Source organism: Parasteatoda tepidariorum, chromosome 11 (assembly GCF_982258835.1).
Source record: "Parasteatoda tepidariorum strain Cologne lab strain chromosome 11, Ptep-v5.0, whole genome shotgun sequence".
Classification (NCBI taxonomy): Eukaryota; Metazoa; Arthropoda; class Arachnida; order Araneae; family Theridiidae; genus Parasteatoda; species Parasteatoda tepidariorum.
The window spans coordinates 47,464,471-47,489,253 of NC_141765.1; the positions used below are offsets into that span (position 1 = coordinate 47,464,471).

General features: G+C 29.5%; 1 protein-coding gene across 2 annotated transcripts; it reads right to left on the reverse strand.

The window, feature by feature from the left end:
• Positions 1–24,513, reverse strand: LOC107439189 (integral membrane protein 2B). Of its 2 annotated transcripts, XM_016051696.3 has the most exons (7): positions 24,266–24,504; positions 21,269–21,439; positions 18,664–18,681; positions 17,252–17,491; positions 9,651–9,761; positions 9,416–9,566; positions 1–3,018 (listed from the first exon to the last, which is right to left on the reverse strand). In XM_016051696.3, the coding sequence occupies exons 1-7, from the start codon at positions 24,344–24,346 to the stop codon at positions 2,888–2,890; spliced, it is 903 nt and encodes a 300-aa protein (XP_015907182.1). In that variant the 5' UTR covers positions 24,347–24,504; the 3' UTR covers positions 1–2,887. The 2 variants fall into 2 exon arrangements, with proteins under 2 accessions (XP_015907182.1, XP_015907183.1); XM_016051697.3 differs by lacking the exon at positions 18,664–18,681 and having other exon boundaries at positions 24,266–24,513.
• Positions 24,514–24,783: the final 270 nt, after the last annotated feature.

A 24,783-nucleotide genomic window follows, 5' to 3' on the forward strand; every position in this document is an offset into this window, starting at 1 on the left:
GACATTTGTCAAGTAAATGTTTATTTAACCTTCAATAATAACTAAAAAAACAACTATTCATTATAATTCGGGGACATAAATGTTTTTATTGATTAATTAAGACATAAAAAAAAAATATATAGACTCTTTATCAAGAGTTCTCTACACATACATATATTTAAATAAATAAAAATAAAGCTATTAAAAAGTATTAAGGAAAGCCTTGATTCAGAGGCATTTGCAAACACTGTTTACAAACAGGATATAATTTAATATTTTTTCTTTAACCAGCTTAGAAATACTTCGGTATAGTGCTTTAATATTCTGGCAAAATGATATAGTGATTAGTAAAACAAATAAGTCCTGGAGTAATGTGGGATAAGCATAAATTTTAAAAAAATAAGAAATAAAGAATGATTTCAAAGGTATATAGATTAAAAAAAAGTAATGCATATTATAAACTTTTAAAAATGAATAAATGTTTAGAAAGAAAATGCTTTATGATACTACTATAAAGAAATAAAGTCTTTAAAAAGTAATCAAATTATCTCCAAACACTGAAAGGTTCTAACTTTTTTGCCTCACACATTATGGTCTAAGATTTAAACTTTAAATTTGCTTGGAAAGCACCAAGCCATCCAAGATGATAATGACTTTAGTTTGATTATGCTCACCTTGATATTACAAGTATATGCTTTTTGGAAAAATAAGCAAAAATAAAGCTATCAAATAAATAAATACACCTTGTATTAAATAAATACAGATACCCTAAAAATAGACTAATAGAACAGCAGATTGCTATCAAGAAGTATTTATAACTAAACTTTCTGACAATGTTGATGATAAAGGAATAACAAATAACTTGGCAGCAATACTTGCATAATATAGTGAATTAAATAATTTAAGTAAAGATGTATAATGTAGAAAATTAAGGTCTAAGAGCAGCTGACTAGCCTGTGTTGGGGTTAGGGAACTGGTCTTGGGTCAGAAAGGTTCTGGGTTTGAATCCCGGGCAAGGCATAGATGTTCTTTCATTCTCTGTACTATCTGTGCTTAACGTGGGAGCAACGTTGGCCCATCTAATATGGTGCCCCTGAAAGAGTGGCCAACAAATCTGTCCTTCAAATGCCTGCATGGTGAAAAGTAGGCATTGTAAAAAAAAAGTTCTAAGGATATCATACTCTGCAAGAGTTTTAAGACAAATTTGATAAATTAGGAATTTCTCAGACACCAGTACAAGGTGAGTTTGATTGGATTTTGTTGTCTTTACCAGATTTTGTACCTTCAATTCCGTAATTTTTTTTTTTATCTAATTAGATAAATTGCAAATTTGTAATAATTGCTAATAATTTTTATTTATTATAACCTTTTCATTGTAGTATTGTTATATTATACTTTGTAATTTCCCTCCTGTCTATTTATTAATCAAGTATGGTTTCAATCATTCTCCATTGCCCCTTTGGGTGGATGATTTGAGCCTGACCTTTAAAATATAATTTACTGAGAAAAAAAAACTCAATAATAACCCCATAGATTCCGCAGATTGTACTATAAGAACAAATAGAAAATTCAATAGTCTAATACTAACAGCAATATAAAATTTACTCAATCTTAATATTTCTGTTTAGAACAGCAAATAACTTTTTTCAAAATAGTAGAACATGACAAATAACTTAACAGTTATAGTAAATACTATAAGCCTCTCAAAATAATAAAAGCTTTGTCTATGCATTGTTAGTTAATTGCACAATATATCTTGAGCAAAAAAATTCAAGATTGAACAAAAACTACTGTTTCAACAGGGCAAAAATAGATAGAAGAAATAGGAAGAACAAAAAGCTAAGAACAAGTGAATCAATGCTGTATTATTGCTCTCCAATAGTAAAATAAATTATCAGAAACAGCTTAAGTTTTAAAAATGAGATTCAATCATAACAGCATTAAAAAATTGTATTGGTTAACTGTTAGAGCATGCAGCAGTTTTATGAAGTTGAATCAAACAATTTAACTAATTAGGATTCTTCAGATCATAATAATAGGTTACACTTAAGAAAAAACTAAAAGTATAATAAAAGAAAAAAATTGAAAATAGAATGAAATATTTCCTACTTAATTTGCATATAGTTTATTAAAAGTTATGAACCAGTAACATATATATTTAATATGAAGTTTAATAGTAAATTTCTGTAAGTCAACCAGTGACAACATATTCATTTGTTAAAAATTAGTAAAGCTACAAAATGCATAAAAGCTAGATAAATGCAATTAAAAGCATTTATCTACAAAGGCAATAAAAGCATGAAAATATATAAATGTGTCTCATCTAATTCTTACTACAGAAGTAGCTACATTTTGAAAACAAAAAAATGGTAAGAGATATAAGCAATCATTACACTCTTCATATATAAATTCAAACAATATACATGAAATGTGTCTTAAGGAAAAATTGCTTCACCATTTCAAAATACTGTTAAAACAACATTTATACACCTCCTTGGATAAAAATGTTACCTTGCTCAAAGATCTGCTACTTTTCTTTCTTACAACATTTTAACCACATTTTTTAAGTTATAACAAACTTTTAACAAAGCAAAAACATAGAATAAGATTGATATAAAAAAGAACACAATGGAATAAGTATATGCAACTAGTCAACTTATATAACAGAAATACACTTCAACAAAACAAAGCTACAAAGCTGATGTCACAAAACAGAAAGCCACTTCACTTATGACTAGTTCAGTCTTATGTCTGTGACATTTTCCACAATTAAAATTTTCTAGAGAGTTTAAATTGTAATACATGATTAGGTCATCCACAATATAGCATCACTAATACACATAAATGGTGCTTAATAATTTGCAAACAGCAAAGATATAATTACAATGATATAAATAGTTCAATAAATTTAAGAGTTGGCAACAACATTATCACCAGCAATGGCATCATGAAGATTAATGATTTGAAATTCATTAACTTTGTTGCCAGCAAACTCCACAAATAAATCTTTACTTGATGAATCCAAACTTCTTTTAAACACTGAAATATATTTAAAAAATTAAAGTTTAATAAATACTGTTTTCAGCGCATTAAAAATAACAATGAAGACAATGGAACAGGAAAAAAAACTTTGAATAAATTAATAATGCTGTAAATATTTTTTTAAGATTTTAAAGAAAATATTTAAAAAAATCTATTTGTTGATCAGTATAAAGCAAATTATCCATCTTTTTAAAAGAAAACTTGAACATAATCAAACATAGTGCTTTTAACTTCTTTTACTCCAAGCAAAACTACAATTTTGACAAACTCTTTTTCAAAGCTAAAGTGATGTATGCAATCTAATGTTTTTAAGATATAAGTTATTAAGAGGTTTATTTTCTTTTAGTAACAGCAATGGTGGATTATAGCTACCAAAATGGTTTTATCTTTGAATTTCAAATTTACCACATTCGATCTAAATTTTTTAAACGATAAGCAGTTCCTTACAAACATAACATTTGGGAGCAGGTTCAATTGACAATAGGTGCAAGTGGTTTAACCGTATGAGTTCGAAGCACGAGCAATTCAAAAGTATTTAAAGTTACCAACTGATATTCAGCTGTTTAAAAGGCTCTATAGTAGGTTTAATGATACATATATTGCTTATATTTCATTTACTCAATTATTTTTGCTAGTATTAATTAAAATTTTGGTCAATAGATATTTAAATGTCTGAAAAAGTATGATATATCAGATATGCAGGGGTTGATATTGCCATGAGTTATTTTGTTATCCAGAATTTCAGCATGACCTGAAACTAAACAGAAAATGTTTTTATATTCGTTTTGGGACAAGTTGTCATGAAACTGTTATTTTTAATGCTATGTAGTGAGGTTTTAAATCTTTGTTCTGTAAAGCTTTAATGCAACTTTTTGAGTCTGAATATATAAACAATTTTGTCACATTTTGAATAGAAATATATTGGAGATTTAAAAATATTGTTTAGCACTCAGAAGTTAACACAGAGCTCGTTGAATGCAATTTTAGATTGACCAGAGACAATAATTGCAACACTTGTGACAGGGTCATCTTTTTTAAAATAGCGTGAATTTGAATGGTGGATACAGAATTTTTATAAGGTATGAATGTGAATGACAATGTTGGGTTTTTAAATAGTTGAATACAGTTTGCGATATTCGAAATTTAAACTGTATTAATACGAATCATGACAATTTACTTTTAAATCACTTGATATTGAATTTCAATGTGTAATTTTTTATATTGTGTGGAACCTAATTACAATTTTGAAATCGTATGAATATGAATTGCACTAACTTGAAAACAAATTGCTATTTGCATATGAAATGTGGTCAACTAGAGAACTCAGAGGTCACAAATGAGATATGCAAAAAGAAAATAAATTGCAATATACAATTTTTAAATGTTTTCAATACAATTTGAAAAACATGTTAAGGAGTCTTAAATTACATAAGTATTAAGCGTAAACCATGATGGTAATAAATCATTTTTTAAGACCACTTTAATGCCAATTGGGATGTCTGTTTTGCATATTTTATGAACTTTTTAGCATCGAGGGCATCGTGGAATTTGTATTGCCGTAGATAACAAAATCTGAACTATTTAAGGAGAAGGCTGAATGTACAATTCTTCATGTTCATAATAAAGTTAAACTAGAGAGGAAGAAAAACAATTAGTTCCTGCTACATCCTGCTGCAAATGAGAAATGTAGACTTATCGCCTCATAAATTATTGAAATTTCACAATATAATACAAATTTGAAGAAAATCAGTCTGGAATAGTCAAAATGGCAGAAATTTACCAAACTAAGATAATCAAATTGACAGATTTTCACAAATAGACAGAAAAATCATAAGTATGTTAGATCCTACGATTAGATTCGATGAATTCATTAGACCTGATTCGGGAATAGATATTTAGATATAACTATTTTTATTTCAATTTACTAATAAACCAAAGATGCTAACCTTTCTTGAATAGCAGACCACGAAAAAAAATAACCAGCATTAGTAAGGTAAAGCAGAATTTGTAGATTGATTTTACATTTTTAGATTTTATTAAAGTAATAAGAGTGGCCATATTTCATTCATAACTTTACTTACTGACTGAATGAAAATAAAACAATAAATCAAGATTGTAAAGCAATTTATTATGGCATATATCTATAGAATTAGCAATTATTGAGAAATCAATACTATTAAATTTTTATCATCCTCATAAGTTAAATTTAACTTTAATTTAGAAAACAAATTTTATTACTAAAGTTTTATTTTAACGTGATTATTTGGATTACTGGTTTTACATAGAAAATTTTTATTGAATGTCTTTTTGATCAGAATCATAAAAAATGGCACGTAATGAATGCTGCTTACTTCTTATTTTAACTGAAAGAAAGTAAGCACTGAACCAATGGCAATAAAAAAATTTGCGAAACAAAATTGTTATAATAAAGTGCAGGCTTCTATCTATATAATAAGTATACAAAAAAGCAAGATAACCAATAAAAAAAAACAATTAAACTTCTTAATACAGATGTACAGTACGGAACTGATTAACGATCGGGACCATCTCTATTCAGGATAACTGATTTCTCCCGTTTTCTGAATCGCTACAAAAAGCAGTTTTTTTTATTGTTAAACCCAACTAAAAGAAAAATATTAGGTAATGATCTTAAAAAGAAGAAAAAACAATGAAGTAATACACTTATGATTATTTTCAAAATGATTGTAAGGTAAACATCTTTCAAAAAAGAAAGAAAAATCCTAAAAGTTTATGAGGAAAAAAAAAAAAAAATTTTTTAAATGGCGGGAAAATTTATCGAATTTCGTTCCAGTTTTTTGGTTTTCCGATTTTCTGAATTCCGGATAACGGGTTCTGTACTGTATTTGTTTTCTCCAGCTGATATGAAGATTTCCTTTTTTTTTGTAGAATTTTTATGCATACATAATATTTTATTAGTCAATATTTTTATCAGGTTGAGTAAACAGTTTTTGCCAAAAAAAAAAACAATCCTGCAAAATGATAAATAGATAGAAAATCAGCAAAGTTAATGAGGATAGTAATCTCCATTCAAATCAACAATAGTCTGTCAACGTTTTGGCAACTTTTCAATCCCTTCTGCGAAGAACTGGGAGGTGCGCGAGTCCAGAAAGCGATCAACCTCATTTATGACCTCGTCACTTGAATGGAAGATTGTGCCATCAAGATGCAGCTGCAAATGTGAAAACAGATAGTAATCTGAAGGTGCCATATCTGGACTGTATGGTGGATGTTGCATCAAATCCCACTCCAGAGTGTAGAGGGTCCAGCCGGTCATTGCACTAACATGTGGCCGGGCGTTATCTTGATTTAAGAGAACCACCTTCCTTCTGAACTCGTTTTTCGTGAATGGCATCGCTAACTTTGATTAGCATATTGCTGTATATTGTACTGTTGATAGCCTGCCCGTTTTTCAGGTACTCTTTGTAGATAATTCCACGACAATCCCACCAGATACAGAGAAGGACCTTCTTGTTAGTTAGCGTTCGTCTTGCAACCGAACCTGCTGATTCCCCAGGTGCTGACCACCCTCCTTTACGTCTAGTACATATTGTTGTAGTATACCCATTTTTCATCACAGGTCACAATTCTGTCCAGAATGTTCTCTTTCCTTTGATCTCTGAGCAGAACCAAACAGGCCACTTTTCTCTTGCTCTTGTCTTCAGCAGTCAATTCGTGAGGCACCCAGCGGTTAAACTTAAATGTTAAATTTATGCGTTTGAGGGCATTTACTATTGTTTTTTGGCAAACGTCAAGCTCTAACGCAATAGTTCGTATTGAAACATTTCTGTCTTGATCAATAATTTGCTTTAATTGGTCACAATCAATCTCAATAGGGCAGCCAGAACGTGGTTCATCTTCAATGTTGAAATTTCCACTATTAAACTTTCGAAACCAAACTTTTACTGTATCATAAGAAACAGTATTGAAACCTAAACTTTCACACATTTTCTTGTGGCATTCAGTTACACTGAGTTTATTTCGGAACTCATAGTACATAATCATTCTGATCTGCTTACGTGATAGCTCCATTTCAAACACTTTTCTGGTGCACAAGATGATAAAGTTTTGACAAACAAATTACACAGTTGTGTAGTTCCAACATTTAGCTTTAAAATGCAAAAGCCCATTTCAGAAAAGGTTAACTACCACGGGAATGGCTGCTGCTGGCACGGAGGTATCTCCCCTTGGCGGAAAACTTTTTACTCAACCCGATATTAATAGGTACAAGGGACAAGCTAAAATAATTCACAGGACACCGGCTATGCTTTGCTGAACACAATCAATACATTTTATAATAATAGATACTTTGATGATGGGTTATGTTAGGAAAAAAGGGTTTCTAAAAGGGTTCCACACAAAGAGATGGCAAACAAAGAAAAGTATAGTGAAAGGAAGATGGCAGGAGTTCTACTGAGAGTATTGATTGGAGAGGAATTTCAAAGAAAAAACTGTTCTTGGCCATTCTAATTTCCAAATTTAATTTTTTCGCAACATCAAAAATTGCAAGTTTTGCAAAAAATTGCAAATTTGAGATTTTCGGGGAATGTAAATAAATGCTTGTGATATTCATGTATATTTTTACGTTTACAATTTTAATTTTATGCTAGCTCCTTAAGTCTTAAACCTTTAAATTAGTTTTTTCTCAAAATCAGCTTCATGGTACAAAAGGACAGTTTTTCTCCCTTTGTCCGGATTTTAAATTTTCAATGATCACACATTTACCCCTTGATTTAGGTAGTGATCAGTTCTGGAATAATTGATGATCACAGAATGTTTTTTTTTTTTTAAAGTGAAAAGAGATTTTAAAAAAGACTATACAACAATTATTAACAAATAAAACATTAGATTAAATAAAGAAACCCATATGACCTAGTGAAACAGCAGATAAAAGGGTTAATTAAAAAAAAAATTATCACTTTGTAGGTAACAGGAAATCTTTTGTCACACACAATAGGTAGCTAAATCAGAAAGTTCTGTAGGAATAAAACAGTTCCTCCATATTTTACTATTGATTGATTTTATTAAGTTAATTGAGTGACAGTGTATAAGTAGGAGAAAGGAATTTTAACAGCTCTAGTAATAGCTTTTGCATGCAAATATCCATTTTTTTAAAGATTAATTTTTAATCTCAAATTCATATTATCTTTCACAAGTCTTTCACCATATTTATCAGGGAAATTTAAATATTTATTATTCTTTAAAAAAATCTGTAAACAGTGGCCAAAACAATTAAAATATATATTTCTGATTTAATTTATAATGAGAAATGACATATTTATCTATAATGATCAAGAATCACCCCAGATATAATTATTTCTTCCTTTAAACAGAGAGAAACTCCTTTAGAGGGTAACATTTTTATATATTTCACCATAATTAAATTTATTTAAAAGCTTACAAATTTTCTAAATAAAATTTTAAAAAAAAATAGTAGCACAAAATATTAATTAAGACAAAGAGCATCTATGTAAAACTGCACAATATTTAGGAAGCCATCTTTGAAGTGGCAAATACAGTTAGTGCTCAATTTTATAAACTATAAAACTCAGTAAATGTAATTGTAAAACATATGAGGATTTCCTAGTCATTCTTACCCCAGAAATGTGGAGATGAAGAATTACCTCTAGGTCAATTTTATTTAAAATAGTGGCACTTTGAAAACCATGTAAAAATGTCGACAAAAACTATAAATAACAGTAATAACTGCTAAAAACAAACCTTAATCTATAACAATGGTGCATGTCATGAAGTGATAACTTAAATCTGAAATTTATAACTACCTGCTATAACATTGCACTAAAAATATCTGTCATTAAAAATAATAAATAAAAAATAGTTAATAGCTAAAAAAGACTGGAAAACTACATAAATTTTCACTGGAATTATCACGAATGGAATGCATAAGAAAGTGATAATTAAAATTCAAAATTCACATGTTATAACATTGTTTTTAAAAATAATTGACTTTGAAAGAACATGTGGAAACAGCTGAAAAATTTTTAGAAACATAGATTTGCAAATAAATTTATTTTAACATATAGGGGTATGCAATAAATATTTTTTTTTAAAAAAAATAGAAGTTTTATATTGTAAGGGTAAATATGCTCTGTAAAATACTCATCAGCTGAGAATTTTATTTACCTAAAAATACAGAAAAACCTGGATTTTGCTTTTAGCATGTAAAAGGTAAAATATGTAAAGCTTCCAAGAAATCTGGAAGAGTTTTTAGTTTTGTAATTATAGTTAAGTTCTTTTTTTTCCATTTTGAAAGAAAAATATTGCACACATATTAGCTGCACATTTGCAATTAACTGCATTTTGAACATCTTAAAAGTTAAAGATATTGAAAAATGCTGCATTATCAACAACTCACCCAATGAATTAGCTTTTTCTAACATATATATTGGCATTTGAGCACAATCTCTAGCAATGAATAATCCCACATTTTTCAAATCACTAATAGGTGGTGTAACAACTTGCATTGTATGCCTTACAATCTGGGTATCAGCATCAAAATATCCAGCCTAAAAATAAAAAGTTTTAAAAGAGAAACATTCATGTTTGAAATGCTGTGCTCAAACTTACCAAATACATATATATATACTTACTCTCATTTTGGATATTTGTTCATATAAAACACGAGGAGGAAACACATAGTTACGATTTAACACCATCACAAAGCATCGACTATTTTCATAGTCCACAATACCGGTTTTATTCTAAAATCAAAAATACAACTGCTTAAAATCATTTAAAAATGCAAATAACAGTTTTTTTTAAAATAAGCAATAAAATAAACATGTACAGAATATGGAAAAAACTCTGAATAATTTTTGATCCAATGATCAAATTTTCACATACTTGAACTTAATTTTAATGGTTAAAAGGATTTACCTCAAATGATAATTTGTGCAGATATTTTAAATGACGAAAGCAGTCACAAAAACATACTTTCTCTAAATAAACATATCTATTTTGGAAGGATTCTAGATTGGAATAACAAGTGCTTTTAAAAAAAATTTTTTTGTTTAAAACAGGTTCTTTTGGTTCAAACTGGGATTTTTGGTATATTTAACATAAACTCCTGTTTGTGAAAATTGCAACATCATGAAGGAATCGTCATAATTGAATGAAATTTAACACACAGTTGAGTGGTAGTGGTACAAATAAATGATTAAACTTTCAAAGCAAACAAACAATAACAAAAGATCGAAATCAGTATTTTGTGTAGCCACCACGCTCCACGATAAGTGCTGCCACGCAACGTGGCATGGAGTCAAGCAAACTTTGAATGTGTGTCTGAGGAAGAGAATTCCATACTGTTCGTATGCGTACCCAAAGTTCGTCTGTAGAAGCAACAAGACGAGGATTACGAGCAAGACGCAGACCAACGAAACCCCACACAAGTTCAATCGGCGACAAATCCGGGGAATACGCCGGCCAAGGAAGAAGTTGTACCTGTCGCGATGCAAGGAATGATTGAACAGTCCTAGCAATATGAGGGCGGGCATTGTCCTGTTGAAATACAGCACCTGGCAAGGCTTGATGGAAGGGAACAGCTTGTGGCTGTAGAACTTCACTAATGTACCAGTTGCTGTTCAGATTACCCACAATTCGCAACAATTGAGATTGTCCATGATATGCTATAGCACCCCAGACCATAACTCTAGATTCAATAACATGGTTAATCGGCGACAAATCCGGGGAATACGCTGGCCGAGGAAGAAGTTGTACCTCTCGCGATCCAAGGAAGGATTGAATAGTCCTAGCAATATCAGGGCGGGCATTGTCCTGTTGAAATACAGCACCTGGCAAGGCTTGAAGGAAGGGAACAGCTTGTGGCTGTAGAACTTCACTAATGTACCGGTTGCTGTTCAGATTACTCACAATTCGCAACAATTGAGATTGTCCATTATATGCTATAGCACCCCAGACCATAACTCCAGGTGTTCGTCCACTATGGCACTCGATAGTGCACTCCGGAAGATGGCGTTCACCGGCATAGCGTCTGACACGAATGCGGCCATCATGGTACCACAAATTGAAGCGAGATTCGTCAGAAAACACGACACTCTGCCAATCAGCACGCCAGTCCCTACACTGGTTGGCCCATTGCAGCCGCAGGCAGCGAAGGTTCAGTGTGAGGGGGATCCTATATAAAGGAGTCCTTGCGCGCAGCCCACGCTAGGGCTGGACGATATAGAAATTTCTTAAATCGATATAATCAACCCTTTTATATGGCGATATTAGGTTATATCGATTTAACAATCTAAACGACAAAACTAAGAAATAAATCCACAGTACCCCTTCCTCTATTCAAATGTATTGTTTTTTTTTTTTTTTAACTCACTTACAGTCAACTCCTAGTCCACAGAAATTTTGACAAAGTTGTTCTGATTATGAATAATTTTTTGCAGATATTCAAAAGCTTATTTAAATACTACAATTTACTAATTTTACTCTGTAACTTTTCACTAAAGGTATTGGAGAATATTGTTTACCTTTTTCTTTTGCATTTATTTTATTAGTAAAAAAAATTAAAAACTTTCACTTTCTCTGTACATATATAAATAACTATACATTAATATTTTTATTGAAAATATGCTTAAATGAACTAAGACTAGTTTAAAATTCATCATCATGCCTGCGCTCTAGTTTTTAGATTACACCTGGAAATTTCCCATTCCTATCATAATTTTTTTACTTTAATAAAAAATATACTTTGTAACAAGTCACTTTTGAAAGTTTGCTGTTAAAATATATATATATATATATATATATATTGAAATGGCAGATTTCATATTTTTTTTCTGAGCAATGAATCAAACTATCTTACTTGATTTTATAAAGTGTATTACTATTTATAATTTGTAGTAAGTGGACAATTTTTAAAAGTATCAGGAATATAGTGCTGGAGAACTTTAAATGGAATTCAGACTTTTTATTATTTCCAAAGTAATTTAAATCATAATAATAAAGATTTTATTTAGTATTCAGCATCTCCAACGACGAAAAAAAGGAAAAAAATATTTTTTAACAGCCAGTATAATCAAAAACTGTAAATGTTTTTAACTTTTACAACATGTTATAGCTTTGATAAAAAAGTTTGGATGAATTTCAACAGAAATAGCATGTATTTTCACGAAAATATAAACATTTTTTTTTTTTACTTATGTTCATTGCTATCTCTTTGTTTCAACTAAATGATTTTTTCTGAAAAAGGAAGGTGCAATTTTCTCTAGTTACCAAAACAGCAATTATATGTTTGGGACACAGATTTTAAAATTTAATGAAGTGAATAGATTTAGTGATAGATTCACCCCCCCCTTCCCGGCAATGACAAAAAAGAAGTATATCAGTAATAAGATGCAATTTCCTTTTATTCCAAATTTAATTTTTTAGTTGTTATTATTGTTGTTAATTTACGTCGCACTAGAGCTGCATAATGGGCTATTGGCGACGGTCTGGGAAACATCCCGGAGGATGATCCGAAGACAAGCCATCACAATTTTGACCCTCTGCGGAGGGGATGGCACCCCCGCTTCGGTAGGCCGACGACCTGCGCGCAAAGTCTAGCACTTTACGGTAGCACAGTTTAACGAGGACCAATACCGCACACCCTCGGTCCCTATGCAGACTGATCCAAGTGGTCCCCCACCCGCACACTGACCGTAGATAGTGATGCTTGACTTTGGTGATCTGCTGAGAACCTTGTCTTAACGATCAGTCCTCTGCGGGACTTAATTTTTTAGTAAAATACGTTTAAGGTAAGATTTTCCATATCAGCACCAAAGTAATCGCTAAGCATCGGTGACTTCCGGCAGCAGCACGCAAGAAACTAAATAAAAACAACACCACAAAAAAAGGCTAATTTGAAAGTTAAAAATCGTTAACTTCCCCTTTCAATATTTTTTTACAATTGATTCCAAGTAAAACAAAACTGCAACTTCAGTTGACGCAAGAAAACAGGTACCGAACAATACGAAAATAGACCCGTAATGCACATGCCTTAAAAAGATAAATCTCTAAACTTAACATTATGCACGCGAGAAACTACAAAAAAAAAAAAAAAAAAAAAACATCACGATACACTCTTATTCGAAAGGTGAAATCTTTTAACTGCGCATGCATTACGGGGCTATTTCCGAACGATACGGAAATAGCCCCGTAATGCGCCATAAAAAGATAAATCTCCCAACATTTATAATAAACACGCGAGAAATTAACGAAAAAGAATAATAATAAATAAAAAGATCACAAAAAAAGGCAGTTACGAAAGATAAAATTAGTAAATTTCCTAAACATTTTTTTACAATTTATTCCAATTAAAACAAAACACCAATTTTATTTAGCGACTTCAGTTAGCGCGAGCAAACAGAAACCGAACAGTACGGAAAGAATTAATGTAACATACACGCTGAAGGAAAACCCGGTAAGATATTTAAAGATATTACGGAAAGAAACCTATTTCAGAAATCAGGATATGTAAAATTGAAGATGGGAATTTTCCCTCCTGCACGAGCAAGATATCCTAAAATCGGAATTCTAAAGAGAAGACAATCACATACACTTGGTGGTAAAAAATCCTCCGCAAATATCGATATAAACTTGAAATCTGAATGAGGAGATTCAACTGCACCGATCCCTGCTATATCGATCTGAATGAGGAGATTCAATTGCACCGATCCCTGCTATATCGGAGTTTTTTTTTCAACCGCCAAATATCGATATAACCTAGTGAATTAGTTTTGAATGAAGAGATTCAATGGCCCATTCCGATTTAACTATACCAACCCCTGCACCAGATGTGATTTGGGCAAATAGCCACGTGTTACCAAGAGAATGAGTTGATAGTTGACCTTGAATCTTTCCCTTACGCTACGGCAGATCGGACTCTGTTCTGTACATTCTCGCAATGATTAAACCGGTGTTTCACTACATCGGAGAGAGCAACATCGATTTAGCGTTTGCTGTCATGAATCGATTTAGTAGAGTCGAAATGCTCACTCCGGAATTTTGTTGAAGATGAAATTGATAAATCGGTATTACGATGTTGGAGTTAAATCGATATATTGTCTTACATCGGTATAAAGCCCAGTCCTAGCCCACGCTGCAGCAGACATCTACAAATTGATAAAGCACACAATGAAACACCTGTAGCTATTGACCACCGTGCTGCCAGCTGTCTAAAAGGAGGCGTACGGTCCGTTAGCGAAACGCTGAACATGTGTTTATCATCGCGAGCTGACGTGACATTTCGGGGTCCACTCCTGGATTTCCGAGTTGTCCGACACTCGTCCATCCACTGCTTTCAAACACGCATCACTGTGCTGCTGTTACGCTGCACACGAGCGGCTACTGCACGATAAGACAATCCAGCTTCACAAAGGCCGATGATTCTCCCCCGTTTAAACTCGTAAGTTGTTGAAATATTGCTCTCTTTCAACGAATAGGCATAAGTAATGACTAAGCTAACGTTTACCACTAGCAGATAACCACCGATAACCATACTCGCTTGGCTACAGCCGTCTATCTATTCGGATCCATCCGCCGTACAGAGGCCGCTGAGTCAGCATACGCATGCGCTACGGGTCTGAAATTCTAATCATTTGCATATCATGCTCTACTTTACATTTCCTGAAAATTTCAGCGCACTCGCGTAAGTCCTTCATGGTGTTGCAATTTTCACAAACATGAGTTTAAAAATAATAATTAGCACTAAATTAAAAGGATTTAAGCTATTATAAGGTATAATCTTGAAGATTGTCTTCAACTGTTAATAAAATCAATAAACAATTCAAAATTATTTTTGAATATTACTTTACTTTAAATTTCAACTTAACATGTAAATAAAAATTTTGTATAAAAATAATATATTAGTAATGTGTAAAAGATAGCTTCCCCTTTGTCAGTATATGAAAAATCTCATACTTAAATTTCAAAATTATTTTGAGTCACTAATTAACTGTATATTTACGTTTCTATCAATTTTATTAATAAAATGATCATTTTCTTCCTGGATTGAATTAATACAAACTTTAAAGAGAGCATGGAAAATTAAGGGTAATATATTTTTCCAATTCAAAAATATTTGAAAATATTAAAATGATGAATAGAACTAAAAACACCAAAAGTGGCTACATACGTATGTGTATTTAAAATAGCAAAGGTATGCTTTACTGCAAATAATTTAATGATAAATTGGAAGAAAAAAACGCTTTCTCATTTTTTTAACTAATGAAGCTTGAAGAATATCAGTATCCTTCTAAAGCATTGAATAATATACATTACATTTAAATAATTTTTGAATATTTTTTAATATTTCTTAAATATGCTCTATAAATTTTCGACCAAAATTGCTCAAATTTTGTATACTGCTAATTAAAAATTATGTTTCTTAAAATGATGCAAAAAATTAGGGAATTATCTTTTGATAAACAGATTTCATAATCATGTTACAAAATGTTTCAATTCACATAAAAAGTTCGAGAGTTATGGCAAAATATGCAAAAAGTTAAATTAACATTAAGGGGTCTAAACTTTTAACTACTTGTGGGGAGTTAATTATAGACTAGTTGATTCATGCTATTTATATCAATTTTGCTCATTATATATATTCTTCATAGCATTTCACTCATTATTATTTTTTTCCCTTCATTTTTGTTTTATAGCATTTCCCTCATTATTTTTTTTTCTTCAATATTGTTTATTAACCGTGAGACTTTATTTACTTCACCGGATTTTTTCTTCTTTGAGCAGTATATTTTTAAGCAAATCAATTGTTTTAATGTGGATCATCCATCAATATTGACAAGTTCCTATCACATCCGGAGGTCACCAATGAGGGGAATTATAAATCTACTATGTCAAACTTCATCTATCAAACGGTACCTCCAGATGGATTCAAGTTAACATGTCTTATATACTAGTGATTTGGTATTTAATATTTATAGTGGCAGTTACGCCACACACTCTCCTGACCAAACTATTAGGACCAGATATATTTTGAGGGTAAGGAATCGAAATAAGTAAAAAAAAATGTTTAAGCAAAGAAAGTAAATTTTTCTGTCTGATCTCGTAACTTAAAATAGTGTAGACTAATTACCATATTTGAGATCACAATCTTGAATCATTAAGATTGAGTCCCAGTACATAAAAATCTGATCTATAGATCAAAAGTCATTCAGGGTGGGGATTTTTTTTTCTTTCTTTTTTTGCAAATTGTACACATAAGCATTAGCAACTAATATTGAAAATTAAAATGAATTACACAAGTTTCAGATCAAAATATTATCAATGACCACTATAGTTTCAGTTAAGCTAGAAAATCTGCCTAAATTACGGCATAAAATTAAAATCAATATTTAGATTGATATCAATTAATAACTCATTATCAATCTGCAAAATAAAGTGATTAGTTAAATAAATCAAAAAATTATCCTAAAGTATAAATACTAACTAGTTTTTTGAAAAAGCCGTAATTAGTTTGAATAATTTTGGCTAAATCTTTTAAACATGATATATGACTCATAATTATAGTAGCAATTATTTAAACAATTATGTAAATTGACTTTTAATAAGATGTCCCCAATGACATAAAAGAAACGTACGTAAGGTTTTTGACAGATTTTTATGTGTTACATCAAAAAACAGTTTTTGCAAACTAAAACCTAACGCTGTAAATGTAACCTGCATACATGGCATTTTGTGGACATGACCTGACACTACCATGTATAACAATCTCATATTACAATGTCCCGCTACATAAAAAGACAGGGGTATTTTTATCAAGCATTGACAGTACCTAACTCAAATATGGTAAATATTCTTTATACAACTCCAACCATAGGCAGGAACATAAGTTAACCTTATATCCAACATAATTCTGCTGAAAAAACAGATTCAGTTATTATATTTTTTAAGAATCTTTCCACAATATAAAGGAAAAAACTTTTCTCCGTGAGAAAATAAGCGGGCCAAAATCCTTTATTCAAAATTCCCTTATAGATCAAAAGATAGAAGGAAAAAAAAACAATCAAAAAGGCAAAATAAAATAATTTTAAGACTAAGAATATCAAGTAAATTCAATGTAAATTTCACTATACAAACATACATGTTTATGTAATTTATATCAAAATGTTTAACAAATAAGCAAAATAAATCAACATAATATTTAGAATTTTTCTAAGTTTTTTTTCTAAAAACTTACTGCTACAAAATCGTGCACAAACTGAGCATGTCTTCCACGTTCAAATGAAGGGACTTCAATTCTTTCATACTGTTCGAATTTCACATCAATATCTAGTTCTTCCTCAAAAAAATTTACTTTAGGAGAATTCACTTCCAATGCTTCAGAAGCCATTTGTTTCAATTCAGATGATACAGGCTTGGGTTCTGGTTGAACATCTGGTAAATAAGGTACAGAGCACCATCCACGGAAATGACGAAGCTGAAATAAAGGTAAGTGGACAATTAGTGATAAACTACTTCAAAATATAAAGCACATTACATAAGTTATTTTTCAACATTCAAACATTGCCCCAGAGTTTAATATTTTTGTAAAAACTATGTTGCAGTCAGAAAAGTTAGGAATAAAGATAAGGGTTATATAAAAGCTCTAATGAAAGCAAAATGTGAATCGATACAAAAGAAACTATTTAAACAGAAGGAAAAAAACAGCACAAGAAAATAGATCAAATGCTTTCTTAAATTGAGAAGAGATTAAATTATACTTAATTATAAGACCAAAAAAAATAATTAAAAATACATGTCTTATTAAATTTAAGATAAGAGGAGAATAAATAAAACCAAATATTTTGAAAATTTAAATGGGAAAAAAAATATTTTTGCTAGATTTTTATTAGCCTTTAATTATACTTCAAAAAATGAGTAAATTACAATTTTAATTAAATACCCTGTTTCAATATTAAGTAATTTTAGCATTTAATCATTTTTAGTAAAATTAAAAATTTTTGAAAATGTAATTCTGGTAATTCTCTGGTATCACAACTTGAATAAGTTTGAGACAGTCAACTTGAAGTTTTAAAAGATTATGACTTTAGTGTAAATGTGCAATAAGGAACTTAACAAGTGAGGCACTAAAACTAATATTCGGCAACATTATTAGCAAACTTAATAAAAAAAAAATTTACAATTAAATGGTGATATGTGAGAGCTCTAGTTGTTATCTACCATTCCCTTTTTGTTTATTTACCTTTTTCTAATGTTTTTTTTTTTAATTCTAAAAAAAAAGTTTTCCATCACTGATTTAATTTGAAAAGTAAACTGTACCAACTTTAATTGAAAGTTACAAGTATTTCCATATAGAATTTTTTCTAAACAAAATTTAAGTGAAACATTTAAAATTGATACTTAAAATATTGAAGCAATTCATTAATGAAAGTATTATCTTGTTTCCTATTTAAAATATAGTAACTGAAGTTAAACAATGCTTTGTATTACAAAAATATCCCGATCAAAAAAAACTTATTAAAAAAATTTCAATAAATTGCAATTAATGAAAAAAATTTAATAAAAATGGAAAAAATATAACATTATTACAAACTAATATAACTGAATGCTTAAACAAGTATTTCACTTTAAAAAGTAACAAGTACTCACATTTGCACTTTGTCCAACCTGAAAATAAGACTCAATTTTACTGATTTATGGAAACTAACACTTAAATATTTCACAGGGATGATTGATAAACCAAATGAAATCTTTGAAAATATTGAGGGGGTTTCATCTGGTATTTGGTCCCAAGGAGATATTTAAAATTTCAATAACATCTTTTCTGCCCAGAAATTCCAAAAATGACCATGGAAGGTAATACAAAACGCTGGAATTATCTTACAGCACAATCACCCCTGCATTTAATTTTTTAAGTCATAAATGATATCAAACTACTTTAAAATATTGTAACCTAAAGATTTATAATAACATTAGTCTAAAAAGTTTCATTGTTTATGAGTAAACCTTTATAATTTACACACAAGGTACAAGGTTATAATTTAAAGAAACTACTAAAAAGATACTATTAAATAGATGAGATATTTCAAGTTTAGACAGACTTAAGTTAGATTTTTAAATTGAACACTAAGAAATGAATAAATAAAATTTTCATCCATCTATAAAATTTTCCAAGTGATAATATATTTATATTAGACTTCAGAAATTTCTTCTATCCCTAAACTCAAAATAAGTCTCATTTAACTTAAATTAATAAGTTTGGAAATTATTACTATTTTGAAATATTGATTTTATAGGCCAAGATAAAGATAAAATAATTCTAAATACAAACTTTCAACCCTTAAACAGAGTTCAGTTATCTAGGCACTTATAGTAGCATGGAACCAATTTTTTAATCCAGATGTTATAGATTTTTATATTTTACCTCTAGATGCTGCTTTATAAGATTTGGAACAGAATGTGTCCATTTTCTAAATTACTTTTTTACAAAAAACCATTTTCATATTATTGATTTTACCTTATATGGAATTTTAAAAAACCTATATAACCTAATAATAATTTACTTTTTAAATGGGATTTATGTTATTCTTATTTCCCTTACTAAATATGCACAATAATGAACTTTTAAAAGAATTTGTTCTACTTGAGTTAGAAGAAACCTACTTTTTTTCCAACTAGGGAAAAAACTTGCTGTCTCTGATATAGATGTTTATATTTGTTCAAAGAATGTTATTTTAACGATCAGCACAACTTATATATAGGGACGTAGCTGATGGGTCTCTGGACCCCTATTCCCCAATATAAATACACATATATGTACAGTTCTCAGTCTTTTTGCCTTCTAAATGTTGTAAGTTACATAATGATAAAGTTACTGAAATAATTCTTTGTAAATATAAAGCATACTAAGTTTAATTAGTTTAAAATTATAAATTAACATAGTTCGCTTTAAAGTTAATGAATGGAATTTCTAGAAGTATTATAAACATTGAAAAAAAGAACTCGTGTTTTTGTTGCACATGGTATGTTCATTTATATTTTTTAATATATGAATTCTTTATGCTTTACAACATACTAATCAACTTTTATCTTTATTAAATTTTGCTTTTGAAATGAGTGAAAAGAAATTTTGTAAATTAGAAATTTGTTTCCTAAGCATTACAAGTATAAGTTTAAGATTTTAATTAACATGCAGAAAGGCTCATTAAATTTAATTACGTATGAATGAACACAACAAGAACAACCAACATATACAATATGCATTCACATTTCATTAATAAATAATTAAATGTTGACTATATAATTTATTCCTTCGTTTGCAATTAACAAAATTTTTATCAATTAAAATGTTAACAAACAAAACTAAGATTCACAAGTTTTAAAAAAAATACATTTTTGGTACTTGTTAAAATTTAAAATATAAATTTAATCTTAAGTGTCCTGACAATTTTATGAAACTAAATCAGAAAATCTCTATTTCTTCTCAGAAAATATTTGATATCAGAAAATCGATTTCTTATCATATTGATTGAAATATTATAATGAAAAATTTCTTTGAAATATTTAAACATAATAGAAACTATAGTCCCACAGCGATTTCACAATTTGTAGTGAACAAATCTAAATTCTTCCTATTCCAGCTGTCACAAGAGAAACAGAGAATAATTGAGTAATTAGATGGGGTTTTTTTTTTTTTTGACTAAAAAATTTATTTCCATATTTTTTGTCTAAAAAATCATTCATTTTGTAATATTAGATATATGTAATATAGATATGTTGGTGTATTTTAACAAACCCTTGAAGGGTTTACAATCCATACAAATTATTCTATAATTATTATGTGTATGCATATTACATACAATTTGTTTTATAGATAAGTAATATATTATAACTTAGCAGTATGTTTTTTTAATCATGTACTTCATACTTTCCTGTATTTAGCTCATTTGTTCATCATAATTTTGCTTGCAGAAATCAGATTATTGATATACGTTATAGTTTATATAATTTTGTATAAATAGTTACTAAGTTAAATTTATAAAACAAGTGATAATTTCAAAGAACAATGGTTTGATAATTGCAAAGAAAATTGATTAGAAACAATAAAATGTGAAAAAAAATAACCTATTTGGTAGGTATGAAGATTAATTTTTTCAAGAGGGCCCAATCCGAAAAAAACCCACTGGGTTTTTCTAGGCTGGGCTCACCTTTGTCACAAAATAGTAATAAAAATAGAAAATGTTTGAAATATAACCTTATAATGAGCAAAATGGCGATACAAATACATTCCACCCATGACACCAGTTGTTAATACAAGTAGTGCAGTAGCAAAGATACAAAGAGTAGTTAAAGAGCTCACTCTCCTAACATGAGCGTGCATAGTAACCACAACAGGTCGCCCCTCTTCCGCATCCTTTATATTTGCCTGAAAGATATTGATATATAATAAGAAAAATGCATAAGACCTTAAGAAAAATTCATATACATCCTTAAAATTGGAGAAAAAGAAATTCTTCCATTTTTAAGAGCTGCAGAATGGATTAATGAGACCTGATGAAATTCTATTATTAAATTAAAATAATAAAATTACTCAAGTTAGTAAAAAAAAGTTTCTGATATTTGTATGAGGATAATTTAATATGCTTAAAAAACATTTTAAAAAATTTGCAAATATAGAATCAAGATATAAGCATGGTAAAACAAAATTTCTGTGAAGCAATTCAGAAAAAAAATGTAACAAAAAAAATAAGTAAACTTAAGATTTAATGGAGTTAAAATATTTCATTCAGTTTTCAGAATCATTAGCAGTTACATAACAAAACAGTTGTCTGAGAAATAACATTAAATATAGATCTGCCATTATATAGTTATAAAATACATGTTTTTTGTTAAACAAAAATATATAAAGACTAATTCATACGAGAACATCAAATTTCACAGGGTTGCAATATTTGTTTCAGTTTTCGGCATCTGACAAAGGCAGCGTCAATAAAAACATTGCCAAACATTAAGTACAGGTCTGCGATAAATCAGTTTCTAAAAAAATTTTATCTAAAATTAATGTCATATTTAACTTACTGTTTTAATACACTATGATTCAACCGATAGGTGAGATTTTGTCATAACAAATTCCAATTTTTTTCAAATGTGTAAAACAAACAAATAAAGTAAGAATTGTTCAATTGGAAAAAAAATTCTGTTAAGATTATGCCATGCTTTTCTTTCTACATTAAAAGCTTACAAGTAACAAAATCTATATATCTTTGATGCTTACTTATTAAAGTAATTCAATGTTACATAATTGTATTTTAATATACAGCCATAAATATAACATTTAAAAGGCTGCTGGCAACTATTTTTATGGCTAAATGCAATCAGAAACTTCTTGCACTCCACAAACATATGATCACTGTCATTTAGAAGTTTGATTTACTATGATCTATGAATTCTAAAGACTTACCATTGTTGAGTTAAACAGAAATGTATATTTTAATTTTTTAATCCCCCATATTCTCAGAATCCAATTTTTTCACAGGCAAATGAGAATCTGACGAATGAAATATTTTTACCTACAAATAACTCTGACAAGTTTTCATTCACATGCACAAAAAAATTTCAGTTAGAGAAAATAGATAACATTGAAATAAGTATATTTGAATGTTTCAAAATTGCATACAAGTTTCAATGCTACATCAAATTATTTTCAGTGTAGAAAAATATATTCTGCACTGACAATTTTGCTGTATTCAATACTATCTTTCTTTATACAACTAAATAATACTTGTGAATTTGAACAGTGTCTAATGTCTTATTGTTGCATGACTTATAAAAATCATACCTTCTTTTCTCTAACTCTAACCCATTAATTTCAAGCAGGGCTCGAAATTAACGGTGGTCCGTTGGTCCGTGACCACTAAAATCGGAGTCGGACCAGCATAAAATAATAAACAGTGGTCCGCCGGACCACCATCCGCCGCAGCCGATCTCCGTTAATCTATTCTAGCAGCCGATTTATTCTCGATCTTACGAAACTTAAACGATCTTACTTAAAACTATTTTACAGCTTATTCACAATTTTTTTTTAAAATTTTTTATACAAAATTAATATTAATCAAAAAAATGCGATTTAAATCGAAAATTTATGATTTTTTTAAAAAAAAAATCATGATTTTTTTCTATCAAAAATTTTAATTTTTTTTTTATTTGCAGCTAATAGGAACGCATAGACGGACCAGTAAAGTTTTGTGCGGACTAGTAAAATGTTTTAGTTACTGGTCCTATGGACCAGTAATTTTTTTTAAAAATTTCTACCCCTGTCAAGCATATGGTTCTTCAAACAGGGTAAAAATTTATTTCTTTTGTCAAAAGGTACAGAAAAACTTATTTTCAGATAACATTCAGCAATCAAAACAAAGCTTTTTTTTACTTATTATTTTTTGATTCTTCAATGAAATGAATAAAGAATATTAAATTGTTTTTGATGTTGTAATTTAAAGTCATAAAAATATAAAACTCAAATTATAACTGTAGTCTATGTTTCTTACTCTAATCATATTTTTAACTGCAGAAATTCGAGTGTGGTACAATTAAGTTTGATTGTATGCTAAAATTCTTACTAAAATGTAAAACTCTAAGAATACTGACAAATTTCAGAAGAAATGCAAGTCTGGTATTGGCACATCTTTTTTCGAAATACAGTCATTTGACTAATTTATATTAACAAACAAATAACATGGTGACAAATTTGTCAGTATATTTCAAAATACTTATGTTTGAACATAAGCTTTCATTTTCATAAAGATTTTATGGACAACGATTAGTCCTAAAAAATTAAGAAATTTTTAAAAATAGTTTATGTTGCGTCTAAATAATAATAAAAATCAATTCTCCACATTTTCTATCATAAAAATTTTATATCACTCAACATTATCAATTTTATTATCATTAAAATTGAATTGAGAATATGTTGTTATCAAATAATTGAACGTTTTTGGAATGATTTCGCACAGTTTCAGTAAATATATGTGGTTAATTAATAAAGTATCGGAATTTAAAGTAGCAGCAAAAAACCTTACAGCTCCCCACTGCGCACTTAATTTCTCTAGTTTTTTTTAAATAAAAAGTGCTGAATGGAAATATTAGTTTAGCTGAAATTATTTCAAAAATTTAAATGTCAAAAAATTGTAATCAATTAAGGCCAAAGCAGTCATAGAAATTAATTATGAAAATACATAAACATTCAAGTACCGACCGGGGTCTCAAATGGTGGTACCAAGGGTTCCTCTTGCTGTTTACAAGTCTTTTTTCCAAGAAACTGCTGAGCAATTGTCATGTTTTATAATATTGCTGAAGCAATTTGTCTAAAATTAAATATCGAATATCAGAGCTGATACAGTTTTTTTATTAATTCAGCCACCAACGACTATACCGCTTTTGATTACTTTTGCTTTCTGCGAAACTCCCTACCACTTTTGCGAAAATTCCCTATAATTCCCTAAATATATGTTGTTGCCATATATATTTTAGTCATAAACAAATTTATGACAAGTGATAAACCACATCAGCTTCCGCCGCAATTCTCACTGCATGGTAAGGAGCCATTCACACTGCATCTAATTGTCCCAGACAAGCGCACGAAAGTTCCGAAACTACATTATTCTCACTTCATGTGTTTCGCATATGTGATCGTACGCGCATGCCATACGCGCATCATTCATCTACATGTAGTTTCACTCGCACGATTGTCTGGGAGGATCATATTAAGTATAA